This window comes from Triplophysa rosa, linkage group LG4 (assembly GCF_024868665.1).
Source record: "Triplophysa rosa linkage group LG4, Trosa_1v2, whole genome shotgun sequence".
Taxonomy (NCBI): domain Eukaryota; kingdom Metazoa; phylum Chordata; class Actinopteri; order Cypriniformes; family Nemacheilidae; genus Triplophysa; species Triplophysa rosa.
In genome coordinates, this window is record NC_079893.1 from 27,098,856 (window position 1) to 27,119,890 (window position 21,035).

The 21,035-nt window shown below is 40.5% G+C and overlaps 1 protein-coding gene across 4 annotated transcripts in view; it reads right to left on the reverse strand.

Moving 5' to 3' along the window:
- Nucleotides 1-19,446, reverse strand: part of npnta (nephronectin a) — a 40,504-nt gene extending 21,058 nt beyond the window's left edge. The window contains exons 1-4 of one of the 4 annotated variants that reach the window (XM_057332237.1): nt 19,154-19,441; nt 11,926-12,026; nt 7,630-7,680; nt 4,142-4,234 (exon numbers count right to left, since the gene is read on the reverse strand). In XM_057332237.1, coding sequence (XP_057188220.1) covers nt 4,142-4,234; nt 7,630-7,680; nt 11,926-12,026; nt 19,154-19,233 — 325 coding nt within the window. In that variant the 5' untranslated portion in view covers nt 19,234-19,441. Of the gene's footprint in view, nt 1-4,141; nt 4,235-7,629; nt 7,681-11,925; nt 12,027-19,153 lie in introns of all 4 variants that reach the window. The other 3 variants (XM_057332239.1, XM_057332238.1, XM_057332240.1) reach the window with 3 other exon arrangements.
- Nucleotides 19,447-21,035: the final 1,589 nt, after the last annotated feature.

Genomic DNA, 21,035 nt, shown 5'->3' on the forward strand with positions numbered 1-21,035 from the left:
CAAATGCCTCTCGGTGTCATTTCGCACCTAAATGGATTAACGCTTTAATGGCTTTATTTGTGCTGGGCGAAGATGCCCATCTGCCTAATATCATCTCCATGACAGCCATGCCACGGCGAAGATGCACTGCAAGTGCTGACAGAACAGAGAAGATAAAAGGTGGTTAATGGTGATTCACAAAGTAAATTGGTGGTTCCCCTTCAGTCGGTCTCTCGACGTTGTGTTGAGAGACATACTGGGGTTTGATCTTGAGAACCTATCATCTCCGAGAGGAATTTAAAACGCCAATGGGCTTTGGCGAATGGCACACACACGCCAGTCCCTGCCCCGTGCATACGGGTATAAAAGGGAGCCGGCGGCGGCCATTCACTCATGCTTTGTTCTTCGGAACTTGCATGACGGTACATGTCAAGTGATTCTTCTCTCCGAGAATTCTTGAACTTTACGACGCGAAGCAGCGGATTTCTGCCTCTCGGTAGTGGACTTCCCCTGGGCGTCTCGGCAGCGAGCTGCGATTAAGTCTGCTACACCGTCTGCTTCCCGAGCGAGTTCGACTGCCGCTTCGGCAAGGTCGACCGCTTCGGCGAGCGGCGGGGATGATTAGGGATTCCCATGGATGTCACTCCGCTAGTTTCAGCTGGTGGAACATCTGTGCCCTGGCACGCTCACCTGGCTCGTCCCCGATGGGTGGCAGTGTATCATCCCATAGTGGGCAGACTCAACAACGGGATGGGGATGAACTTTCTGTCATAACGTCAGACAACTACCTCCTAGCATCGGATGTGGAGACCCCTTGGAGCTCCCGTCCCCGGGCGGTCGAGCCCAAGACGAGGCGACGCAGAGATTACGGCCGTGCTTGCCTGGATTTGCAGTGGCCCCGCCCTCCCCGGAATGCTCGCAGCTGACCTGGACGTGCATGAGGAGTTCACAAAGACGGGAATATGCCGTTTGCGGCGTGCTCCCATCTGACGTGCTCAGGAGCTGTTACTTCCCTGGACGGTGGGGCAGCTAAGGGATATGTTGACTTCCCCAGGTGGAATGTGCAGTCGCTGCCACTTGGAGGGGTCGTCCAAGGCTCCCTTTCAGGACATGTAAGTCTTTGACACTCGTGTCGAAGACTTACGATGTTGTGGGTTAAACTGCCTCCGCCCTCCACGCTATGGCGGTCCATCAGGTTCATAATGCTATGGCGACCCATTGGGTCATAAGTCAAAGCGTTAAGATCTGGTTGATGGGAAGGCTGACCCAGCTGCGCACCGCCACCGGCCTCGTGCGACGAAGGTCATGGCGGGTGCTCTGGGTCGGACGACGTCCGCGATAGTGGTCCAAGGGAGACATCTGTGGCTCAACCTTGCGTAGTGACGCTCAGAAGGCTCGCCTTCTAGATGCGCCCATCTCGCAAGCGGGGCTGTGTGGTGACACTGTGGAGGTTCCCCGTGGTGAAGAAGCAGACTGCTCCTCTGTGACCCGGCCACCTATCGGTCGCAGAGGTCCCGAGAGCAGCCTGCCCCACAGCAGCCTCGCCCACCGTGCTGGCCCCTCTGGTACTGGGCCCTCCAAGCGACGGTCCGCCAGAGATGCAGAGCCCGCGGGAGAGGGCTTCTACCCTGTTGGGATTGAGAGTAACAACAGGCCCGACCCCCCGGCCAGGTCATCGTCGGTGGGTCGAAGCGGGATGCCGCCTGCCACGTCCCCCACCCAAGCCGGGCCCTTTTTAGCTGCCATTCAGGATGCTGATGCAGAAGCGCATCTTGGGCTCAGTTCGTCACCAAGATTGGTTCGTGGCAATCAACCTGAAGGATGCGTACTTTCACGTCTCCATCCTCCCTCAACAGCGGCCGTTCCTGCGGTTTGCGTTCGAGGGACGAGCGTATCAGTACAAGGTCCTGCCCTTTGGTCTGGCCCTGTCTCCCCGGGTTTTTACAAAAAAAAACGACGTCTGTGACGGCCGTCGGTACAAGCCTCTCAGGGTATGCTACTAAGTACTGATCCCACTGGAAGATTACGTCTCGCAGTAGCGCTCACTCGTGACTCGCTAGTCTAGTCAGTGTCGCTGCACTTGAGGTTGTGATACAGCTCAGCGCCGTGGCGTGTAAAGATTGGTCCCCAGTCTGTCTCTCAACACAACCTCGAGAGACCAACTGAAGGGGAACGTCTCGGTTATGACTGTAACCTCCGTTCCCTGATGGAGGGAACGAGACGTTGTGTCTTCATGCCACAACGCTTCGCCGACCCGCTGCAGCGACAGGGAGATGTCTCTCAGGTTCCTCAGCCCAAAGGGTGAGTGAATGGCCGCTGCAACCTCCCTTTTATACCCATATGCACGGGGCGAGGACTGGCGTTTTCGCCAAAGCCCATTGACGTTTTAAATTCCTCTCAGAGATGATAGGTTCTCAAGATCAAACCCCAGTCTGTCTCTCAACACAACATACATCAAATCATTTTAACTTTCATTTATTACTTCATATTGCGGGGCCAGCAACATTTAAATATCTAATGAAATACAAATGATGTGCATCTTTGGTGATCATTTAAATAGCATGCTAATATAAATCAGATATGCTTTTGAAAGCACTTCTGTGCAAAATTAAATGCCAGATTATTTCCACTGATAATTTTAATATGCCACCCAAGTGTCTTCTCCCAACAGCACCTGTCAGGACAAATAAGCCCTCGACGTCACAAAACGGCCTGTCATTTCCTTTGAAAAAACAATCTGATACGTTTAATCGCATCTGCCATAAGATCCTTCATGAGCTGATAGAAACGTCACCTGTTGTGAGAAGTAATTTCCGCCCGGTCCAGCAGTGAGGCAGAGCGGCCCTATCAACTCGACACGAACCCGTGACGCAAGGCACGCCGAAAAGATTCAGTTGCACATTCCTGAGGGGATTGTTTATCTATTCAATCCTGTCTTTTAATTACACCTTCTCTCTTTGCCTTCCAAGGGCAGAGAATCCTCAGTAAGTCCCCCAGCTCGCTCTCTCTCAAATTGAAATATGCCGTTTTAAATCAGGGGTTATCTCTGACGCCAGCGTTTCTCTGATGAGATGACTTCAGACAGAATCTGGTCCCGTGGCTCCGTTTTATTTTTGGCGCTGTGTTCTTAAGGCAGTAATTGAGATGTTATCTGTTTAAGGGAAGGCTGGCTTCCTTAAGCGCTATAGAACGGCCTGCAACTGCCAATACGTTGTGTTGATTAGGCGTACAGTGCATCTAGAGGACTTTAAATGAAGTCATTGACAAATCGGTGCTTTAGAATCGGACATCAAACAGGTTGACAGAGTTTGTTTTCGTTTGGCAAAACAAAACAAAAAATAGCAGGGAAAAATATTTTTGGAAACAAAAAAATCTAAAATTTTGTAAAAATAAAAGTATTTTTAGAAAATGTTTTAATGTTTTGGGGTTGAGGGGCTTATCTGATTGCAAAAAAACAATTTGTAAAAATAAAAGAGTATTTTGCACTACAATAAGAATAACAAAATAGAATTTAATATAAATAATAGATTTTTTTGAAAACGCAGTTGGTAACTAAAAATATCTGTATGCAAAAAAATCGCAAGTATATATTTTCACTGCATTAAAAACAAAACAAAACTAGAAATAAAGATTTTATTTGGGGGGGGTGTTTTTAAAATTGCAGTTTTAAAACAAAACAAAAACTAGCAGTGAAAAAATATTTTTGGCAACTAAAAAGGCCACTTGCGAAAAATTAAAAACTATTAAAAGTATAAATTTGCACTAGCATCAAATAAGAACAAAAAGATCATATAAAATAATGTCAATTTTCATTTTTTTTCAGCAACGAGGGGCTATTTTTACAAAAATCTAAAACTAATTAAAAGTATACATTTACATCACAATAAGAATAAAAACAAAACAAAAATTAATTTAATTTTTGGGTTTTATTTTTTGAAAATGCAGTCGTTCATTGACTTTTATTTTTAAATGGCCGCAGGGCGTTTTTGAAAATGTACACAGCTGTGAGTTTTTGTGGGTTACTTTCAAAATGTACTGATCCATGTGTTTTGACACCAAGAATGCCACTCTGGCAACCCAACTTGTGACAATTGGTATATTCCACTAAAACTTAAAAACCAACAAATAAATATATTTCATCTATTCCCACTTGAGCACTTACCTTGGTTACATGTTTTTCCTGTATAACCTGGATGACACTTGCACTTGTTGGTTCCCACACATTCTCCATGTTTACATCCGTGCTGACAACCCGCTGTGGGCAAAAAGACAATCAGTATAATTTAAAACTACATCTCAGTGTCAATGTAACAGACATCAAAACATGAAACCACCTGTAGTGTTTCCGCTAAGAAACATCACCCATATTGCTATTGGCAACAAGAACGTGTGTGTACTATTAGACCTTGAGGATACTGTGTCGAAAGATCCACAGAAAACATTGTTTTGGAACACTGGCTGCCAGCATCAATAATTCATTGTTTGCCTGGTCATTTTAATGAACTGGGGACATGCAGAGTCTACGGTCCATCTCAATTCTGCTTTATGACTCATTACATCTCACATTTGAATTGGGAAACGTCCTATAGCTCCAGAATGTCAAAAAACCTTTACGATCAGGGATCAGGGGGTGGTGGGGTTCATAGATCACTTCAACTATTTCAAAATAAAGAAGGGGAATTCCAATAAAGCTAAATCTTAATACTCATAATATTTGTCTTTCATACAGGATTCTGACTTTGTAGCCTAGGTAGCAATTCAGAAACCATGTATCTGTCCTACGCCAGAATAGGATAAACGTGTCCCAAATCAAATTAATCTGAAAACAGAATGTCGAAGGATCCTTCACAGCGTACATTTAACACTAAATCTAGCCCTTGCACTGTGTGGCTATTTAACAAATGGATCTTTCATATCAAGACCTAATTTCTTGACATTGAAGTATGTCCCAATACCGACATACCATAGTTCTTCATATTTAAAAATAGAGTGAATTCAGGTCATCTCGGTGTGGAAAAAGTGGCCTAATTTAACTTAATTACAGTACGTACTTTTCATATCTATTAAAAAGTATTCAAATTGGAAGACTGAGCCTGGAAATCCTGGACTGGACTAGACTAAGCCGGGTTTATCGCAGAACACTCAAGCATGGCTTATTAGACCCCAACCTGCAGTCAGATGAGACTTATTTCTATTAAAAGCTTCATTGAGTCTCCAATTATAGAGGCGCTAATTTTCCTCCATGTTGTCATTCTCAGAATGAGAAAGGAGCCATGAGGGTGGATCACAATTGACTAAATAATCAATTCAATTTCAGTTTATTTCTATAGCACTCACAATTTTTGCAATTTTGCATTTTTGTTTTTATAAAATAGATTTTTACACGTTTAGCAGGAATGTACATACACTTATATTGAGGAAAATGAGAAATAACATGACATTAAGATTTATTGTATTATTGCAAATTGCGGCATTATTTTATTATCAGGCCGATAACATAAAAAATGTGCATTCATTTATCGTGCATCCCTAAAAATGAGTGTCTTCCTCTTACAATTAATTCATTACTGTTACTGATTATCAAACCGTTATAAATTTATAGTGCTATTATACAATTTTATGTTTTAATACAGTATATGGACACATAACAGACGCAAAAAGAGTGAATCCAGGTCTCTTCTGATGACAAGTACCTCAATTCTGAATGCACAAAAATGCAAATATTCTAACAATATATGACGTTTTCTTTAAACCCTTCACACACTTTTTGTTATTTGTTTAACCCTGTATGCTGTTCATGTTTTTGTTACTCATACACTGTAAAATAAAAATGTATGTAATAAATGTAAAAAGCCATAAAAATGTATATAAACATATTTTAAATGTTTACATTATACAAATTACAAGGAACATAGACAGCATATATTATATTTCTCATTTGGCTTTGCTAAATCACATTTATAAAAAAATTACATTCACTATTTGTAAATGTGCTAAAAAATAAAAATCCATGTCATTTTCATTTTTATGTAAATATAAATGTCTGAGGTAAAAAAAACTATGAATCGCATCTTTTTTTGGTACACACTGAAAACGGGTTCCACACACCGAAACATCAAACATAAAAAAATTAAATGATGGATCTGAATAATTTTAAACAACAATCTGTTATTAAAGTCATTACATGACTACTGTCTTCCAACAATGTTGAGCATGTTTCCTGTTCATCTCAAAATCAATTGGGCCTATTATAGAGAAAGCAAGACAAGAATCCTGATTGTTCACGAAAGAGCCACCGATATCTCATTTCAGTGTCCGAACACACTTTAAACCGCACAAGGGCGGAAAAGCATTAGCTCTCCCTGCCAAAATCAGGAGATAGGAATCTGCCCGTCTCATTCTACCTTATTAGACGGTGTAAGCACACCAAGGAGCCACATCCCCCCTCCTTTAACCTGTGATATTCAATATAGAGGTTAGACAGTGAGATCAAACCCTGAAATTAGAACACAAAAGGACAAACATGGGCCCTAATTTGGCGCTAAAGCCCGAGCTGGCAAGAGACACATAAGGAAACCAGCCGAGTTCTCTGACATTGGAAGTTTATCCCGGCGGCTGCCTTATCTAGCCAACCAGACTGTTATCAAATGTGATGAAATCGCGGATTAATCCTGGCGGGATGCAGCGTGATCACAGGCAACGGTTATATTTTTAAGTGCTGACGCATGGGGCGCTTAAGAGGGCGCTTTAAAAGGAAACCTATCCGCTGCAGTGCCGCTTGCAGAAATGTCGACACTTGGAACGCAGACCGCAGGCGAAACTGGCCAAGGGAAGTACCCGGCTGACTACATCAAATGGTACCGCTGGCTTGAAATCAGCTAGCTCCTCTCTTACCCGCAAGTGGCACTCAACCATCTAGACCTTCATTCTCAGCATAGCAGACCTTTCAATTCCTCGTATGACGCATGAGCAATACGCTGGAAAAGTAAATGGCAAATTCAGCATAAGTTTCAGATTAGTCTGATTAAAAATACTTTTAAGATTTTGACTTGGCCTAGCAAGCTGCTGGATCGAAGGCCTTCTTGGCCCTGGTATGACATTTCTCAACTTCTCATTCATATTTTATGTACATGGAAAGGCAAATCCATTTTGGACACTTTATGACCAGCAAAAAAGCTGCAGGAACATGTTATGCTTTGAAAAAACACAATGATTTAACTCAAGTAATTGAAGCCGTGGCTCAGCTGTTCTTCTTCAGCTGCGGTGCTCAAATCTGCGACACATGTTTGAACCTGACATGCAACACTTCCACCCAATTACTTCCTTTTTGTTCTCTTCTCTGAATAAACACAACAAATGGACCACAAATCCCTGCAGACCACAGAAGTGAGATCCTTCATCGTTCAAATTATTGAGGAACAAACAAAACAAGTTAAAATAAACACCGATATCCAAATATCCCGGAGCAAGCAGATATTCAAATGGTAGCCGGAGCAGGTGTGAAGTGTTCACAGGATATCAGGAGAGTCTCAACGGAGCATGTATGTGAGTGGCGACTATAAATAAACGGGAACTTGGAATTCAGAGGATGCACGCTCAGAATGATGCTCGGCCAAGATGATTGCAAAGGAAATATGATGTGGCGCTAACCTTGGGGTTGGCACCTTATCCCGATTACTCTGCGGGTTAAGACGTAGAGAGCTGCAAAACAAACCGCCAGACAAAAAAAGAAAATAAAGCTTTGTCTAAGTGAGATGAAAACATTATGTGGGAGCCATGCGGATGATGGACAAGCACTCCAAATGCAACACGCACACACATTGTACAAACTCACACACAGATCAGTTTCTCACATTACACGTGGTGACGCAAATCATACTTTACAGAATTGAATGCTATTGACAAAAATAGAAAACATTATTATGTTAAGTTTAGGTTTTGTACAAAAATTGTGTCAATTATTAGTATTAGTAATTATTAGTATAAACAGGCTATTCAGCCTGATCTCCCAGGAATTCATAATATACAAAACAACAAAATGGCATTGAAATCATGCTAAAACATCCCAATGAGATTGTACGAATTCATACAAATCAGCCACCTCGTAACATTTTTCTGAGATATTGTTGGACTATCAGTGTTGACGACAAGTTCTGTATCTCTGTGTCACTAAAATAAATAACTAAAAGCAACTTGGACATTGGGTGATGGGTGTACTATCAGTGCTCGTAATCCTTAAAAATGTATATACATGTTGACTATCCAACCTGATCTCACAGGAATTCGTAACTATTTTATGAGGCGGCTAATTCCTATGAATCTATATGATGTGAAAAACGTAAGATTCGTAGAAAAAGCAACACTGGAGTCCATCCCCTAACACCGCCCCTAAACTTAACCATCAATGGCACGAAAGCAAATCATACTAAAATGTACAAACGAGAGCATCAGAATTCATACGAATCAGCCACCTCGTAAAATATTTACGAATTTCTGTGAGATTGTGTTGGACTATCAGAGTTGACCACAATTGCTGTATCGGTGTGTCACTAAAATAAATAAAAGTTTCGTGGACATTCTTAAAGGAACACTCCACTTTTTTTGGAAATAGGCTCATTCTCCAACTCCACCAGAGTTTATAAGTTGAGTTTGACCGTTTTGGAATCTATTCAGCCGATCTCCGGGTCTGGCGATAGCACTTTTAGCATAGCTTAGCATAGATCATTGAATCCAATTAGACCAATAGCATCGCGTTCAAAAATGACCAAAGAGTTTCGATATTGTTTCTATTTAAAACTTGACTCTTCTGTACTTATATCGTGTGCTAAAACCGGCAGAAAATGAAAAGTTGCGATTTTCTAGGCCGATATGATTAGGAACTATACTACCATTCCAGCGTAATAATCAAGGAAGTTTGCTGCCGTAACATGGCCGCAGTAGAATTCAATGATCTATGCTAAGCTACGCTAAAAGTGCTATCGCCAGACCCGGAGATCAGCTGAATAGATTCCAAACAGGTAAAACTCAATTTATTAACTCTGGGGGAGTTGGAGAATGAGCCTATTTCCAACAAAAGTGGAGTGTTCCTTTAAAGATGGATCATAAAATATATATATATATATACAGTATATATACTGTATATCACTGACTATCCAACCTGATCTAACGGGAATTCGTAACCATTTTACGAGGCGGCTAATTTCTATGAATTTGTATTATGTGAATCATACAAAAATGTAAGATTACTAGAAAAAAGTAATACTAAAAGCCACTCCCCCAAACCCTATCCGCCACTCGCGCGAAAGAAAATCATACTTAAATGTAAAAATGAGATTGTACGAATGCATACAAATTAGCCACCTTGTTACAAATTTCTGTGAGATTGTGTTGGACTCTTAGCGTTAACCACAAGTTCTGTATTGGTGTGTCATTAAAATAAATTGTTTGCGTCATTTTTATATTCTTTAAAAAAGCATCTTGGACATTCTTCTAGATCTTTGAACGATCCATAAATTCAATTTTTCCAATGATATTTACTGCAGGGTGATACAAAAACTACATTCCTCTACGTCCTGAAGAAACTTCATCAAAATCACCCTCAGCTTCAGATCTTGTTAACTTTAGATGATTTGGATGTTATGAGTGGCAAATCTAATTTCAGCTGTTTGAGGTATAATCTTCATTAAGCATTCAGCTCATGAAACAAAAGGGTTGCCCCTTAAGCCTGTTTTGAGAAAGTCAAATATTTCAGCTTCATGTTCAGTTAATAGCCTCCAACTGCAGCGCCTGGCAAAGCCTCTGACTGAAAGAACATTAGAAAAGCATTTCAGAAGGGTGCACTTCACTTTCACAGAGGACTTTGTGTTCAGGGCTGCATTCATTAGGGCATTCGCTTTCAACACGAGTACTCGCCCTATGTGATCACCGACCGGTTAAAACAAACAGCAGCAATTTGATCAAAGATGTGAGATGCAGCGGTCACGTAATCAGCCATGATGGAGCCTTTAACGTCCCCAGCACACTTTCTATTCGCTGATACATTTTCCAGTTCAAATAAGTGAGTAAAGAACCACCGACAGTTTTGCTGTTTGTCACCGAGAGCGGTCGGTTCAGCGCCCACCGTGCATATTTATTCACTCTTTATTTATTACGGATTTCAGCGGTCTGTATCAAACAGGGAAGTTCTCATGCCGAGCAGTGAAGGTAGGCAGCGCTTTCTTAAAAATCTGAATGGGAAAAATCATTCATGCAACAAAAATTAAACCAAACCAATAAAAAGGAACAGTGCTTTAAAAACAATGGTGTTGTCAAATGGGTCAGTGGGTATCTCGTAAACAAACCATGTAAACATCAAATGCATTATTAGTTAAAACTAATTTTTTTAGTTAAGTGCAAACACTTCCACGTGTAGTGTGAGAGACATTTATACACTTGTCCACACACAATCACACAAACACTGTCTTACATGTGAGAAAATATGACAAAAATCAGAATGACAGCAATCCACAACCGCACAAGCGTTAGCATTGAGTTTCACTACCGAAGCCTTTTGAAGCCCATGGGCGTGACCCCAGAAAACTGCATTTTGTGTAGCAAAGACGACAGCTGGTCTATCATGTGCGCAAGCCATGCAGAGAATCTCCCATTTGTCAGACTGCCCGATACATAGCGCCGCTAATATTGCCATGCATCACGGAGTATGAATCAGCGCTAGTCAGTTTCCATTTCGCACGGTCAAACACTCATGCAGAAGCTCGTGCTATATCGGGCCTTTTAGGTTTCGCAGCAGACATATGGCAGCGGATAAATGAAGCGTAAAACGTTATTAATACGAGCACCGGAGGCACATCCTCTGATTCCATGATAACGCTATAAAATGTGCTAATCCGTACTTGAAAATCATTACCTGATTAATGTGCTGTAAGATTTGAGTGGTCTCATCACTTCTGGGGTGAAATTAATGCATGGAGCCCTCATTAGATATTTGATACAATTTATGCAAGTGCATTATGGGTAATGTGCTGACACCAAATTACATTTTACACTAGATTTATACAGGAAAGTTAGGAGCAGCATCAGACATCTAAGTTTAATGCTTAGTGTAGAGGTTTTTCAATGAAAATACGTGATAATACTTCTGTGTGGGCTCTGTGTGTTCACGCGGTGGTAACCGGTATGCCATTAATTCAATTCTAAAGCTTTTTATGGGCTCCAAACTAATTCCACAGGAATGTGGTGCTGTTGCGGCAGCTACTCATTGTACCTTTTAATCATTCCAAATGACTAAACCACATAATATTGGGTGTCATGTAGAATATCTCCAAGGCAAACTGGATTACTTCTAGGTATTTTCTTGCGATTATCCTTGTGTTAGTTGGCAAGAAATTTAAAAGCTGTATTTCCCAAGATATAGCCGTGTGACCTGACCGAACCGCTGTCTAACACTTCTATAAAAGCAATACAAGTCACCAATTCATGTGGTGGAAAATATTCAAACAAATCAGCATTTAAAATCATGTGCCACACTTTGGATTACAGTAAGTGTCGTTTTTGCTAATACAATTTTATTAGGCTACCTATATTTTAAATATTACATTTTCACCAATGATCTGGTGACTTGCAGTGTTATTGTTATAAGCTGAAATCCGTAACTTTAGCTTGTCCATCGCCATCTCTGTTTGAAACCTAAAATTGCAGGTTTCTTCGCATACAGTACTTATCTATATGTGGGTTGAAATGAATTGATGTCAAAATCCTGTAAAATCGTCTCTGACAGTTTTCACACTGATTTTACGTACTTGCTCAAAAAAACACATTTTTGTTTATTTTTACGCAAAAATTACGGATTGCAACTTTAAGAGATGGCTGTAGAAGATATAGTATAGATGCCCCTTTAAGCTTAGCCCCACACAGCCCAGTTCACCCAATCCAGCAGCAGTTACTCACGCTGGCACTGGCCCCAGGAGACGCGTGTCCAACCCCAGCAGCAGTCGATGCGGCCGCCGTATCGGCACAGCCCGTTGGATGAGGCCATCTGCCTGGGCCACCTGTCAGGACACAGTTTGATCAGTTTTTGGCGAATCACTGCACAACAGACAGTTCAGTGGCAATTACATTGTGCATACTTTGGCAAACAACCGCTTAGCAGTTGGTCTGCTTTTACTACCTTTAGAAACATTTTTACAGGTTGTATGAAAGAAGTGGCAAGAGAACCGTCAGACTTTACTGATTGACGATTGGCTCTTTTTACTTGAAGGTGGGACTTCCTTTGCTAAAGCAGCCATATTGAATGTTGCATTCCCTACGCATTCAGAGTAATGGCAATGGCGTATCTTGTTAATATATATTTATATCTCGTTTATCATTACTCTTACTGTATGTAGTGAGAAAGTCCCTTCTATAGCATATCACAGAAGTGATATCTCAAACTTATCAAAATCCTGTATATATATATATATGGTATATTACTATATAGTAAATGTTTATAGCGATGCACAATTGCTGCAAATCAACAGTTGGATTATTTACATCTGTCAACAAAAGAATTGCAGTAGAAACGTTCAACTAAACCAAACTTGATTCGTAAACAAAACTGATTAAACCTTCAATTCTTAACGTTTGCCTCTCTGTTGGAAACATAAAATTGCAGGTTAATTTATGTACTTTTCTTTACTTGAGTTGTCAAATGATGTCAAACTGATATTTACCTAAATAGTTAGGTACCGACAGTTGCCAATGTATAATTCAAGAAGTAATGACAGTTTTCAAAACTGCTCAAAAACAGATTTTTGCTTATTTTTAACCAAAACAAAAGTTACAGATTGCAGCTTTAATTCTCTTCTGGCTTCTGAGTCTCCTTCATCAATTGATGTAATCCACCAAAAATCCAGTGAATTTGCCAAAGATCTGTGCCCGTTTGCTAGTCAGAAGTAACTACAGTTACTGCTGTTTTTATTGTTGTTGAATTATCCATAGCATCAGTCAGCTAGTGATGTCTAATCTATATTCACAAAGCCTCGGTTGTAGTCAGTGACACCGGGGCTGTAGATAAGACCACCATGAGTTATCACCCCGCTGCACCATACCAGGGGCAGATGTTCTGCTGTTTTGATGTTGGATGCACAGGGCAGAGATAGTGTAAAACAAACTCGCTCTGCACTGCTGTCTGTAGCTAGGATGAAGCTATTGGCAAAAATGATGATTTTTCAAAGGGATACGTTACATGACCCAACAGTGAAGACGAATGTGACAGATTTTTGGAAAACATTATCCAAGGTTATTTAAAACTCATTTTTCATAAAGTAGAAAAGGTGCCGCTACAAGAACAGCCAAACCGCTTTTGAATAAGGGAATTTTTTGGCAGCACACACAGGGATTACGGACTTGTTTCATAAGCGGCGCTCCAAATGTTTTTAGTGAAGTAAAAAGAGCGTAAACCTTTTATGGTCTGTGAAAATAAGCAAAGGGAATGAACACGGGTCACGTGATGTGAGGTAATTGAATCATGGGTTAAAAAAATTGGAAACCTAAAATTCAACTTCTACCAAACTTGCCTGGCTCCCTAAGCATTGAAAGAGAAAACAAGACAGAAAGGGTGAGAATAAGATCATAATGGAAAAACTGTATTATAATACACAAGATCTTATTTTACCAACCTCCGCAGTCAAGTTTAACCAGGGCTGAAGGCCCTACTTAAAGCAATAGTTCACTCCAAAAAAATAAAATTCTTTCAATATTCATTTACCCTCATGTCACTCCAAACCTGTATGACTTTCATTCTTCGGCAGAAAACAAAAGAAGATATTTTGAAGAACGTTGGTAACCAAACAAACTCCCCCCATGACTTTCATTGTATGGACACAAAATATCTCCTTTTGTTTTCCACAGAGGAAACCAAAAAACGCATCAAAATTCGTAAACACAAATGCACATATTTATTCTCTCCGGTGTTGCTCCGGTTCTCCGGTGTAACCGAGAGAAATAATAGCAGATTTTGTATATACAGTATACTGCACTATCCCCTCGAGTTAGCCTCCAAAGGCAGTGGAAATGCTAATGTGGCCACTATGACGGTCACTACAGTAAGTGAGCCTGATGGTAAGCATTAAGTAAGAATGACAAGCTGGGGAAAAATGTTTGTGTGCAGCCCCGGCAGAGAACTTCACAACAGCTCCGGAGACACGGCGCGCATGCAAACGCGGTTGTGTTTGGCTCCGGGTTGTCACTCCTCTACACCTCACCTGTAACATGCATTCAATCACATACACAAACGCAGAGCTACGAAAGAAAGAAAGAAAATCAGTGCCCGGCCCAGTGGAGACAAGAGCCGGGCATAAAATTGCGTGCCAGTCAGTAATCTGCAAACTCTGGGCCCGATCCAAAGAGATACTACTGTAAACTGAGAGAGAGAAGGCCCACCGAGGAACTGGCGCCATGCTCTGGGCTTACGTGAAGTAACAAGACTGTCACAACAAATCCCTCGTCCACCTGACAGGGCGTCTTTCCTCACCTTGTTAAATATACTCAATCTGGGATTAAAGCGGTACACAAATACCTCCATACTGCTCAAAAGAGCCAGCCGGGTCACGAAATTAGAGGTAGGTGCTATTATTTTTGTGCTACGGTACATTATAGGTAGAGATGTCATGAAAATGCGATTCGAGTTTACATTTGTCTGCAGCGGTCCGTCGCTATTCATGTGTTCACAGTGCGTCAGCGTTTGCAAATGTATATGAATGATGACATCCGACGGCGCTCGGGTAAAACGCAGAGGGGGGGGGGGTATAATTACAGCCCTTCACATTCCTCTGCCACCTCCACAGACTGGCACACAATTAGATACGCGTCTTTGAAACAGGCGCTTGAAAGCCGGCCTGTCTCCATTCACTTAAGTCTTAATATAGAAACTGTGCGTGTGCAAACCGACACATCGGTCAAAGAAAGTTCACTTTATTTTACACTAAACAGGAATCGAACCATTGCTAACATTTTTTTAAAGCAAAAATAAATGCTTCTGTTGTTTCGGGTGCCAGAGGTGTGTGCTTGGGGTGTTTTTAAGCGGTCGACCAATGGTGTTGGACTGGAAAATGTGGCCGATGGGGTCCATTAAACAGTTCCAATAATTTTTCCCGGAAAGGATGCGTATTTCTTACAACTGGACAGTGTCAGAGCGGTTGTCATGATGATAAGCACACAATTTTATTTTCTATTGGCTGATGTGCACTCCTGTTGGTTCAATTCAGGGAACACACTGATCAAATGTATACCTTAAATGCACCGTGCGTCGCTTTGGTTAAAAGCATCGGCCAAATGCGTAAATGTAGCTCTTGAATCAGCACTTTTGAGCTTTTTATAGTAGGCTGTGATTAGAAAGTCTGTGCGTGAACACACCATTTCTTAGTAGCATATAAATGACCCTTCACAAGCATTACAAGAAAACAAAATGACACTCTCTGGTCACTTAACATTTGTATTGTTGGGACCTTGTCTTCAATATTTTTCTCAATATATTTCTTCTCACTCCCTGCACCTCCACCCACCCGCTCTGTTTGTGTCCCCTAGGATACAAAATCCATTAGAGATAACAGAGGCAAGTTGTTAGATACAATGCATATCTAAAGGCATTTCTAACGCAATATTGTTATTCTGTTGAAATCTGAAATAACCTTATGATTTGATAACAGGCTTCTGGGGGTAGTGCATTCAATAAGAATAGTTTTGGAAACACGGACCATACATTCCATACAAGAAATTGTTAACAAAAATCTTTTGTCAATTGTCAAATGTTCTTTTATACTATACACATATAGTACGCACACACACGCACACACACAAGGGGGTGTTAAGCCCCCCTATTTGGGTTTAGGGGTGTCACAATGCACAGGTGTTGACAATAACTGTAAAATGTATGATATTATCATATGCTGAGTATTAACATGATATAGATTAGGGATGCACCGATATGTACATTTTGGCCGATAACAATTCTTCTTAAATGTTGAAAGCCAATAACCGATATATTGGCCAATATACAGTATCTAAATACTATTATAAATTTTTCTGAGCCTGGAATAAATTTATCGGCTTTGATATAGCGTCCTGATTTTATTATTGAGGCGATACGACAACTTTAAAAATGAACATTTATCGGCCAATATGGTCGATAATGCATCATGCATTCCTAATCTCTAAATTTTGCCCTATTAGAGCCGCAAGGGTTACAGACTCTCTACCCATTTCCATTTACTTGTGTTTTGAGATGAATCAGAATAAACAAATTGAAAACGATTTTGACTGCTGGCATTATTGAACTTTTTTCAAAAACACAATAGATATTGCGATAACATTATTATCGTGCATTCATTTGGCCACAATAACCGTATAGTGACAATGTGATATCGTGACAGCCCAATGTGTCTTCTACACGGTATTATGTCATTTTAAAGTACGGGTTGATTTTCAAAATCATCCAAGTGCAAACAGTTAATAAATGAACAAGGCGCATAATTAAAAAAATTGTCAAATACTTGCTTATTAATGCAGTAGGTCCCATAATAGTAACAAAATTGTAATAACAATAATATGAATGAACAACTATATTTGTTAATAATAATAATAATAGCGTTGTTATTATTACTATTATTGCTGGAATTACTCATTTTAATACTAATGACTAAGCAGTACAGTAACTATAATGATGATACAGACTGCCATTGGCTATAGATAGGATGTAGCTGGAATGAGTTCAATCTGGTTGAAAGTATAACCCAATGAAAGACCTAGTTACCCTGTGGCCATTCAGATGGAGAAATCAATTGAAATCCAGATAAAGACAAGATAAAACTACTAGCAAAATGTGCTGTAACCAAGATCTTGGAATTCAGAAAGTACAGTCACAAAAACTGTTCAACAGTCCTTTCTTCCAAAGTACACACGAAGAGTTCACATTGATGGGACATTTTAACATACGTGTGTCTCTATTATTAATAACACTTGTTATCATGTCATCAGATGACAAGTTTGTGGTTTAGCAGACAGTCACGTCCCTCAGGTATGGCACGAGCCATTAGATATCAGCTTAACGGCCCCTGCCAAGGGCCTGAAAATAATGAATGGACCTCTCGTGCTATATTCTCTATGAATTTAGATCGGGGCGGCAAAGCGGGTTTATAAGCCAGGCAAATTGGCAAATAATGGCCCTGGTGACAAGCTTCCTCCATCACTGCAGAAATTAATAACGCACGCCAGCAGGTTAATGTACGCCTTCATTACGTTGGGCGGCTCTCGCTCCTGAAATGCCAAGACAAGCCATGCCCAGAGGAAGGGAATCAATATTACATCGGTGATATATGAGATATTAGAAAATAACATTCTGTGTGTGATGTATGAGATAGTGTGAAGTATCAGTGTATAAAAATAAAAAATTGCATTATTGTGCTTAACCGAGCATGGTTAGGGAAAAAATGTAGATGACTAATATGCATTGGTTAATCATTGTGTCTGCGCTGGAAATGTTTGACCAAAAGCCTGTTGTTAATGTTTGCATGTATGTGCATGGATGTGTCAGTAAAACCACATAGCTGTGTTCCTCCCTCAAGGCAACTGGCAATGATAAACATGGGGTAAAATCATAGCCAAATTGAGATTTAGCGCAATGCATCTTTACGCCTGTGAATACATTTTCAGTCCGTTTGGAAGGACAGCTATTTGTCATCTTGCCAAAGGACAAAATGCATCCCTACAGAGAGTAAGATAAAAGATGCCTTAACGATAACTGCTGGAGTGGCATAGACATCCACGTTTGGGTGGTCTTTGTCTTAGCAGAACACTACAGCGAATGAAAACATTTTCTGTTTGATGAGCAATGGAAGACAAGGGGAATGGTTTTTGTTTTGTACAATGCATTTTTAAATTATGTAACTACATTCCTGAAAATAAAGGATTTTGAGAGATCCATAGTCAGGCTGTATGGTTCCATAAGGAGCCTGTTGTACAAAAGGTACAGATAGAGGAAGAAGATAAGAAGTAAATGTTTGTTTGGTTCTTCTATGGTATCGTTTTAAGGAACCCCACAAGAACCTTAAGTGAAGCATTGCAAAATGTATAATAATGTTTAAGAGGGACACATTTAATAAACAATGCAATTGCTGCATAATAAATAAAGCTGTGCATGCGCTACTTCACAGTAAAACCGGCAGTGTTAAAAAAGGTCAAATTAACACTCACGGTGTATATATAATCCACGCTCTCAAAGTGTGGATTATATAAACACTGTGAGAGTTCATTTGGCCCTTTTAACACTGTCGATTTTGCTGTGTTCTGACAATAATTTGGTATTTAAGTAAAGTCAGAATGAAGCATTATGTTATTAAGGAATGCGTTATGCGTTGCACAAATGACGACTTAAATAAGATCATAATAAGACAGGCTCAGTTCGAACTCGCTTTGAAATGAAGTTACATAGGATAAGAGGAGCCTATACCTCTCTAACAATGGCCCTGAGGTGTGCACACTTAATTTCGAGCACGGCCATTTGATCTCCTTTAATCTCACTGACGCTTTAAGGAGATGTGAATCTTTGGCACGTTTCTGCTCACCGCATATTTCACGTTTCATGTCGGGACACGAAAAAACCGGGAACGCGTGCGCTGATCGCCCAAGAGCGAAGATAAATGAGTGTAAAGCGTTTTGCAAACCAATCTTTCATTATGAAATCGTTTTACACATGGTTTCAAACAAACTGAGTAGTTGAGAATAAAAAGGAATTAAAATGTCATAAATGCGCATGTCTCTGGCTTTGTAAGTATTTCCTTAAAAGCAGCTGCAAGCAGACAAAAGTTCACGAGTTCACTTTGCTGACTGACAACAGTAACACAACACGAGCGTCCTAAATTTAACTGATCACCAAGGGTTAACCCTTATGTTAATGAATGGTCTTACTACAGTAAACCCATGATATTTGTAGATAAACAGTAGTGACACAAATGCCAATCAACCAAAAAACATGTTTACTTCTCTTTTACTATTATAAAATCATGTTTATTCCAAGTAGACCTCGGAACTCAATGTGTCTGGGGTTAACCTGTTACGCTTGAAGAAAAACGCATTATAAAAAGTATACTGCAATAAATATACTTTCATTCGCATCACTCTGATGCTATCATCCGCATCTCACCTGCTATCGAAATCGGCGCGTACTCCGAACCAGCAGGTCCAAATCAACGCGAACTTTATTACCCACATTCCCACGCTCATATGCCGCAGTATATCCAAACGTCTCCGCAGGTCTCCAGCGTTGGGATGGTGATGACTGCTAGATCCGACCCTACTGAAGGATAAACAGCGAGTCCAGCAGGACACACGCACAGCTGTACGTCTATGAGAGTTAAGCGGTACCTCCGTCTGTGGTGCGCTCCTCCGGTAGAGTGACCCGTGCCGCGCGCTCCCTGCGCTCTCCCTCTCTCGCTCTCTCTCCACACCCTCTGTGCGAGCTGTACACCCAATAAGGAGACTTGAGCGCACACAGCACTGTTACAGTAGGCTACATATTAATACACGTTTAACATACTATACATTATATAGGCCTGCACTATGAAATAGTCGATTATTTATACCAAAAAAATGCACATTACATGTACATTAGATTTCAATAGCTGAACCACTGGCTACATGCTGATGCACAAAATTAAGTTAGTTGGGAAACACTTCTAATTGTGAATACATTTTGTTGTTGGTCTGTATACTGAGATGCTGAGAAATGTAAACATAGTTAGCAGACAGAAGGGCACCTGCGTCACGTCAAACTGGTGCTGAAACGTGATTTATGCCTCCAACTCATCACTTGAGCTTCAGGTTTGCAGAAGTCGTGTGTGGGGTGACGTCTCATTTTCAGTTTCCCATAACTTTGGTCAGAGGGCACATGGCACAGTGCGTCATTACATTTCAACTCCATTTTCATTGGGTGAACACTTAAACACATGCAGACTATATCTATATCTGCTATATCTGCAAATCTGGTTTTATTTGTTCATGTTCTACACTTTAAGAAAAGCGGTGCAGTGTAAGGAATATTACAAGGTAGAAGCATTACATAGTGCAGTGGGGTACAGCGAGATATTAAAAACCCATATTCAGAAAGTACTGTAAGCATGTGCACAGCATATTGGGATTCACATCACATCCAATTTTCTGCTCAAATCCATTTTCGGTTAAGGTTTTTCATGACGTTTCAAAACTAAATGTGCAGCATTTCTATTTTTTATAATTGATTATAAATGACACCTCAGCATCTATTCACAAACGGTTTGGCTGTCCTCCATCTTCAGTTGCAGAATACCAAATGCAGTTGTGACAGATGTTGAGTTGGACTGACGCAATTCAACAAAAACAATTCTGTCACTTGTGAGGAAAGATTTAGCAGCATTCTGAACATAGCCACAGACTGAATTACAGTTCATCAGATCGCTCAAGGTTCTACAATTGGCAGCTTGATGTGAAGTGCCTTCGAGTGTCATTAACGCACATGCACACAAAAACATCCAACAATGCATCTCAAAGCAGTTCATGTTCATATTGGCCTCATGAATAAAAAGCAGAAGGCAGATGTAGAGGTATATGCCAAAGAGAAAATGTTCACATGCAACGCGTATCAAGAGACAAGAACATTCCACATTCTCAAAGCGAAATGCATACAAATAATTTTGTGATGAAGAAAAGGAAAATCCAGTGAGTAAGATTAAACCCAAATCCAGATAAAAATATCTTTGTTTTCTTATTTCAGTTCTAAACCTGAAATTTCTTAGTAGTTGTGTATATATTCTACAGATTAAAAAAGAAAATGTTTTTAGTGTGTATCAATATTGTGATCTTTATTATAACTGTGCTTTAATTCTGTTTTGGTAAGCAATGGCGTCTCTCATCAGTATCAAAAAGAAGGATGCTGCATGGGTATTTGCAGGTGTACGCTTGGACCGGGCGAGTATACGCCCTACACCAGCGTCATTTCATGATGCGTTAGAAAAAGACACGGTCACTCTAAATTCATGGAGACGCATCCC